Genomic DNA, 7757 nt, shown 5'->3' with positions numbered 1-7757 from the left:
AGGGCCTCTACGAGCGAGTGATGAGTCCTAGGGCAGATGAATGCCAACATTGTCTTGGCTGTATCATTTTAAATTTAGCAGCCCCTCTAATAATGAGTTTCTAAAAAGAGGTATGCTTTTATTTTTAGCAATTCCTAAAAATATATACTTGTAATAGTTTTGTAACCAAATCATGTTTCTGTTGAACTGGGGAGCTTGCTATTTAAAGGACACCCACGATACATTCTTTCGTGAAATAAATTTTATCCCTCCCTCCTTTGTTTTCTCTAATAGTTTCCTCCTTCGTTTCCTCTAACAGTTGGAATGGATTCAGCCCACACATTTATTGTTTTGGCCAGAGCGTTGTGTTTTAAAACGTCGAATTAGCTGTCACTTAAGCAGTAGGCAATTTCACATATACAGTTAGACTTCCACGCAGGCAGAGGAGGGACGCTCTGGGGTTGGGGGCGGGAAGCTTTAAAACCCTGAAGCAGTTTTTCCGCCTGAGGAGCTAGCCAGGCTCCCTCTGGTGGGTGGGTGCACGCCTGCCTTTCCACTGAGAGCTCTGCAGCGCCACCCACAGGTGTTACCAGATGGTCCTGTAGGCATCTTCATCTTTACTTCTTAGAGTTTTCTTAACATCTAGTTTGTACTTTCAGTTTTATTTTTTCTGTACCTTTAAGTGATTCTAAAAACAATAACCGTTATAGATAATTTTAAACCACAAAAATTTTAAAGAAGAAAAATCATTCGTATACTGCCCAGGAGCTACCACTATTAATATTTCCTTCCAGGCATTTCTCTTTTTGGGGTCTCTCTCTCTCTTAATTTTGATGTTGATAATTTATACACAGTTTTATACCATGCTCTTAAAAGAAAACTCCGAACATGATGGTGATGTCTATGTAATATTCTATTGCGTAAATGTGAGAATTTTCTTAACTGTTTACAGATGAGGAAACTGAGGCACAGGGTAGTTAGGCAACTTTCCCAACATCTTACAGCTAGTCAGCTCCAGCGCTAGACAATCTGCTTGATCGTCTCCTGCTCTGTTCTTATCTACGTGTCCCCTTGGGTGCACTGTGCTTCATAACCCCCAGTTCTAGGAGCACCGTTTCTCTAAAAGCTCAGAACCTTCCATCCCCATGATCCCCTCAAGCGAGTCCTGTCTTGGTGAAAGCTTTGAAGTTGTACACTCCACCTTCTATTATAAAACCAAACAACTCGTTTGAAGCACCTAAGCGCTTTTGCCTTGGCATGTAGACCTTTGAGATACTGTGGATTATTTAATAACCACCACGTCTGGAGACCCTCCTGTGTGCCAGAGTGTGTCCAGCCCTTTGTACACATTTTCTCATTTGGTCCATAAAATAACCCAGCGAGGTCTATTGATTTATTGTCCTCGTTTTCCTGGTAGGGAAACTGAGGCTCAGAGTGGCCAAGGTGAGGTTCTGATCTGGATCTGTGTCATTCCAAAACTCATGCTCTTTTCCCTCTGTTATCCTAATTCCCTACAGTTGAAACCTGCCTTGTTTTTGAAAGTTCTTCCATTTTCTGTGTAAAGCTTCTCAGTCCGTCAGTGTGCTTCATCTTTCAGCGCAGCGGCGGTAGGGCAGGGTCCCTGGGTTTAATAAGGCCCAGCACCTGCAGGGAGGCAGAGCCCCCATCTCTGCCTGGCTTTGTCCCAGACCTCTCGCCACACAGCTCCAGCCTCAGTGGCCATGGCAGTAGCATACTTTCCCCCATGGTCAGGTGCACGGCCTCTGGGCTGTTGTAGACTTCCCAGCTTAGGGACAGATACCTTTCTCAGTGTAAGAGAGGACCTGTCATTTCTGGCCTATTCTGTGAAAATGGGCACATGGGAGATTGGGCCCAGCCACTTGGTCTGTAGAGTTGTAAATAAATGACTTCACCCAGAGGCAGGCCTCAGAGAAGAAGAGCCTGGGCTCTGCCTCGATAGCATCTCGTCACTGGTGTCCACTGTGGGGCCCGCAGACAAGAGTCAGGCATCCGGATTCCTAACAGAGACCAGCTCTCACCCTGTCTACGAAGAAGGGGAGAAATGGGTGTGGAAGGTGCAAGAAAAGTTAAGAGAATATCTTCCAAGAATATTCTGGCCCTTGTAGAAATGAGAGGCGTTTAGATTGAGTCCCAAGGCTAATATTTTCAGAAGCCACTGTCGCCATCGATCGTAAGCCCATGGGCTCCAAGGCCCTGGATTAGCTGTGCAAAGCTGCCCATGGCCGCGAGTCTCTGCAAGCTGTTTGGTACAGCTGGACCCAGCTCTCTGTCCTCTGTGGGTGGAAACCAAGCAAAGGGACAGTGCTCTGTAGGGACTTTGGGTAAGGAAACCCACCCCTTTGCCACCTCTTTGTTTTTACATGGGCCCATTTTGGGGATGTTAGGGAAGGTTTGTCCAGAACCCCTTGAGGTGGGCTCAGGGAGCCCTCTCCCCATAAGAGGAGCCCTCATCTGTGCTATTAACTCAGCAGCAGACAGCCCAGGCTGGGTGGAGCCCTGGCTTTCGAGCAGGCAGGGTTCACGTCCTGGCCTGGTCGCTGAATAGCTCTGTGACTTGGGAGTCGAATCCTTCCCTACTCCTGTTTTCTCCCCGGTGACATGCAGGGGTACTGCTTCATCCCATGGTTTCCTGTGAGGATTGAGTGAGGGTTGATGTAAGAACGCAGTGAGAATGGGGCCGATGGAGAGTAGGCTCTCAGCCTGTGTGTCCTGAAGCTGAACACAGGCCTGTTTAGTGGAAGGGCCACCAACAGGACCAGTGCTCATTTGATTACTTGACTTGTTCAAAAATGACCTCAGGATAGGACGAGCCCATACCGTAACCTTGCAGGGTAAAGGTGGGGCCCGATTGGGCTACCATATGGGGAGAGGGTGCCCAGAGTAGAAGCTTTTGCTGTGTGTGCCGTTGACTGGCTGGGAGTTAGTTCTCACCCCCTTTCTTAGTCTGTTTTGGTTTTTTTCCTTTTTATAGATTTTATTTTATTTATTTTTGGCTGAGTTGGGTCTTCGTTGCTGCGCACGGGCTTTCTCTAGTTGCAGCGATGGGGGCCACTCTTCATTGTGGTGTGCAGGCTTCTCACTGTGGTGGCTTCTCGTGTTGCAGAGCACAGGCTGTAGGCAGACGGGCTTCAGTAGTTGTGGCACACGGGCTCAGCAGTTGTGGTGCACGGGCTTCAGTAGTTATGGCTCGCGGGGTCCAGAGTGCAGGCTCAGTAGTTGTGGCACACGGTCTTAGTTGCTCCGCGGCACGTGGGATCCTCCTGGACCAGAGATTGAACCTGTGTCCTCTACATTGGCAGGCGGACTCTTAACCACTGCGCCACCAGGGAAGCCCCTCTTAGTCTGGTGTGATGCTCAGAGCACTAGCTAGTTATCCATAAGGGAAGGAGTAGGATGAGAGCAGCAACAGAAGTGGCATTTATTGAGGACCTACTGTCTACTGAGCATGAGACTAAGTTGTTCATAACCCTTACCACATTTACTCCTTACTGCAGCCCCGTGTGCTAAATGCTGTTTTCCTGGTTTTATAGATGAACCAAGACTCCGAAATGTTAAACCACTCACCCAACTAGGAAATGAGAGAATCCAAGTTTAACTCCAAAGCCAGTGTGCCTCTCAGGATGGGACCTACCCAGTTCTGACCTTCTAATCAGTATGGGAGCACAGGGACCACCTGGCTTGCTGTTACGTGTGCGGTTTAATCTGCTGCTGCCCACGTGAACATGTGTGTGCGCCTGTGTTGATTTACAAAAGTACGTCCCCTCAGCACACCTGAATGCTGTATGCAATGCTTGTATGTAATTTCATTTGGGTAAAGGAGCATAGGTGTCTGAGGTTGGGCAGAGGCAGTGGCTATGCATTCAGGGTGGGAGAGTTTGAGGGAGAGAACGCTTGGCTCGCTCATTGTCTACTAGTAGCGATTTGATTTCCACTGTATTTCCTGTATGGGGTGGAAAAACGAAAGATGAACGTACTTGTTACAGTGGTTTATGGACATGCTACTGCAGAATATCTTGGGAGAAGGAAGACCATGTCCAGAAAGAGAATATCCATCTTTGGACCAAGGGCAGCCCTCCCATTGAGCACGTTCCCACCTCCTCAGGCCTCTGACTTATTTTGGCTGCAGAAGGTGTGGGAGGGAAAGAGGCTGGTCAGGCAGGAGGACGCAGGAGAAAGAGCAGGTGGATGGCCAGGGCCACGGGCATGTCCTCAACGGCCAGGAAGAGCGCGTTCATTCCGCAGAGCTCCACCTTGTGGGGAGGGCAGTGAACACCTCTCACTGATCACCTCTGGCAGCTTTGCTCCTAACTTCCTAATGTGTCCTCGGACCCACTGGCCCTGGGCTCTGACTTGAGGTACTTGGTCGTGGTCTGGTAGTCCCTCTGAGCTGGAAGGATGGCTTTTTCTCTTCCAGGCTGAGGTAGCCCAGCTGCAAGAGCAGGTAGCCCTGAAGGATGCAGAAATTGAGCGTCTACACAGTCAGCTCTCCCGGACTGCAGCTCTGCACAATGGCCATGCAGAGAAAGGTAACTGGGCTGACTGTGACCAAATGCAGTTTGCCCTTTGGCCCTGGGCCCTCTCTTATAAGTGGACATGTGTGTCTCTGGGTGTGTGTACTGCTGTGTGAGGAGGCATGAAATGTGCACGTACGTGTGTATGTGTTCGTGTGTGCACGTGTGGGCCTATAAAGCTCAGCTCTGTTGTGGAATCATTACCGTGAACCCCCTCCCCTGTTCGGAGGACTCAGCTCTGAAGGCTTTTCTCAGATGCACTCTGACCATTGAAGCTCTCTGTGCAGCTACCTCTGGAACTTTTACTCTTTCCCTTAATTGAAAGGACTTGTCTTTGTGTCATCACCAAAGAAGAGGCTTTAGCAATTCACTCAGTCGTTGAATGGAGCCCTGCCTGGTACTCACATAAGAGCCTGAGGTTACAGAAACAGATTCGTTATTTCCCATCCTTTGGATCTCAACTCAAATGTTACCTCTCAGGAAGACCTTTCCTGGCCACCCTACCTCAGCTAGGTGCCCCCATTTTTCTCAAACTCAGTACTCTTTTTTTCTTTCATAGTACTTATTGTAATTGACCAGTGTTGTATTTTGTGAGGTCTTGTATAGACTGTCATCTTCCTTCTGGGGCAGTGACTGTGTCTCTCTTATTTGAGACCATATCCACAGAGCTTCACATGGCATTCAGCCCATGGCTCCTAAGAAATATTTATTGAATGAGTGAAAGGATGGTGAATGGTCCCTGAGGAGTTCAAGTCTTGCTGATTAAAAATAGAGGCTAAATCCTCAAGTATTCTTAATGCGTATTTGATATTTACAGCTATTTGCCTTATATACAAAATGATCACACACCCTCCAGCTTCTCCTCTGGCCCCCGGGCTGCAGAGCAGTGCTGGGGAGCCCTGTGAATTAGCCCCACTACAGTTGCAGCTGGGCCTCGGCACCGACACCACTTAGCTTGGATCCCTGGCCAGGGTGGGGAAGCTACGCAGCCCTGAAACAATGGCTTAGGCGGGAGGAGGAAATTAGTGACCCATGTGCTCATCCCTCCGCCAGCCTTTCTCTTCTCAAGCCACTGAGTATGTCACCTACTTGCCATGGCTTAATGTGGAGGCCGGAGACCCCTGAGATACTCTAGACTGTCTGTGATGCTAAACTTGCATAAAGAGCTCCCCAGGCCCTGACTTCTAGGCCAGGCAGGCTTCCCCCTGCACTCCGTGCTTCCCCCACAGGCCTCGCCTTCCAGGCCCCACCGCGTTCCATCACCGGGCACCTCCTGGAGCTGATGCTCGGGGCCTTGCTCTGGCTGCGGCCTGCCCAAGGCATCGAGGTTTGCCAGTCTTCGTCTGGAGCTTACTGCCCTCCCCTCCACAGACTGGGTTGCCAAGCTGATCTCTAGCCGCCGAGAGCCTAAGATAGTGGACAGCACTCTGCACCTCCCTCTGAAGCTGAATCCCTACAACTAGTTACACAAAGTCCTAAATCCATTCTTCCTATTCTTGCCGGATGTAGCAAGCATCCCGAAAGGAGATGGGGTGACTATACATATTTTTGTCCCCTTGTCTGCTGTATTTCTCTTACGTAGACATCCCTATTCTCTGTAGTACCCAATTTGGGGACGGGTATAGGGCTTTGCTTGGAAAAACTAGCTATGTGTTAATTCTTAGACCTCCATATATTGGGCAGAAAGACCCCCAGCTCCTTTAGGCTTTAGCCTTTGACCTGGCTCTCCAGACTAGTTTGGGAAGAATTCGAGAGATTCTCTTGGGACCGAGGTGAGAGAAGGCAGTGTGTTGTCCACCACAGACTGACGAAGATCCCTTGGCCCATAGAGAAATTCTGCAGGCTTATGATGAACTAAGATTGCTTTCCGTAATAGTAGAGTTTATTTTAACATGTTTATAGATCCAGCTAAACACTGTTAGTCAATTCCAACTGTGACCTTCTAAGTTGAGCCAGTACCTGACTCTTTTTCACATAATCATTCTTTCCCTGTCTCTGTTCAGCTATAGACTTCCTTTTTTTTCTCATTTTAAATTCTCTTCTGCTACAATCCATGGGACAGTGTGATTCTCTCCAAAACTAGCTAGCAGCAGCCCAGGTACATGCCTACTCAAGTCATAGAGGATAAATGTCTGTTTCCTTGTGGAATGTCAGTTGTGAAAGATTTGGGGGTTCCTCTGTGCCACCCTTGAATAAATGGCATTTTGGGTTTTCCCCACAAATGTCTCTAAAGAAGACAAAATAGTAGGTTCATTCGTTTAATAGTCCAACAAATAGGTAACGAGACTGACTCTATGCCAGACACCATCATGGGCTCTTTAAAGAAGTAGGGAGCCACGTGTAACTTATTCATATGGAAAGTCTTAGCATCTTAGCAGGTGGGAATAGTTGTCTGCACTTACGTAAATAATTCCTCCTACACCTAAATTCTTTTAGACCAAGAAATCCAACGTCTGAAAATGGGGATGGAAACTTTGCTTGTTGCCAATGAAGATAAGGTAAGATGGCCATGGAGCGGCCCTGCCCTTTCCCTGCTGACATTCCTGGTTCCGTTTGGACCTATTAGTCTCTGATATTTTGGACAGGGCTGTGCCCATCAGACCACCGACTCAGGGAGGTGTCAGGAGAATGGCCTCTGCCTAGACACGTGGCTCAGCCACCTGTTTTTGGCTTTGATGCCTGGGAGCTTTGCCTAAATGGCATCTCCCAAAGGCAGAATAAAGCCATGCCTGTTCATGCAGGTATAGGGAAAAAAAATACCACTGAGGTTACTGCCAATATCATAGCTGCTGCTCAGACTACTAACAAAACTCAAGAACGGTTCACCAATCTCCCACGTTCATGATCTGGTGATGGACCCATCGTAACTAGTGACACTTAATCATAAAATAGCCACCTCCATAACTAGAGAGTACCTGTCTGGTGAAAACATCAGCTCTAAGGATCACAACCCTGCATTTTACAGACGAGGAAACATACTCAAAGTGCTAATGTAGGTTTGCCCAAGGTCAGGTAACAGTAGATAGCAGAGCCAGGGTCATACCCAAGTTTATCTAGCTCTGAAATCTGTGTGGCCTCCCCAAGTCCCCAGCCTTTGCTGAAAGAAACGATCTCCTCTGGGAATTTCCTCTATTGCATAAGGAGTCTCAGCCTCGGAGTAAGTGAGAGTTTTGAGAGAAACACGACAGCTTTATTTTAGTCTTTTTTTTTTTTTTTTTAGCTCCAGAGCACAAGACTAGGACCAGG

The 7757-nt window shown here is 48.2% G+C and overlaps 1 protein-coding gene across 1 annotated transcript in view; it reads left to right on the top strand.

The window, feature by feature from the left end:
• PPFIBP2 (PPFIB scaffold protein 2) overlaps window positions 1-7757 on the top strand; it is a 153131-nt gene that overhangs the window by 114427 nt on the left and 30947 nt on the right. Inside the window, exons 11-12 of the mRNA XM_024757007.1 lie at window positions 4415-4526; window positions 6948-7009. Coding sequence (XP_024612775.1) covers window positions 4415-4526; window positions 6948-7009 — 174 coding nt within the window. The remainder of the gene's footprint in view (window positions 1-4414; window positions 4527-6947; window positions 7010-7757) is intronic.

This window comes from Neophocaena asiaeorientalis, unplaced genomic scaffold (assembly GCF_003031525.2).
Source record: "Neophocaena asiaeorientalis asiaeorientalis breed wild unplaced genomic scaffold, Neophocaena_asiaeorientalis_V1.1 scaffold504, whole genome shotgun sequence".
NCBI classification, from domain to species: Eukaryota; Metazoa; Chordata; class Mammalia; order Artiodactyla; family Phocoenidae; genus Neophocaena; species Neophocaena asiaeorientalis.
The sequence above is the reverse complement of the archived record's forward strand: the minus strand, read 5'-3'. Positions and strand labels throughout refer to the sequence as shown.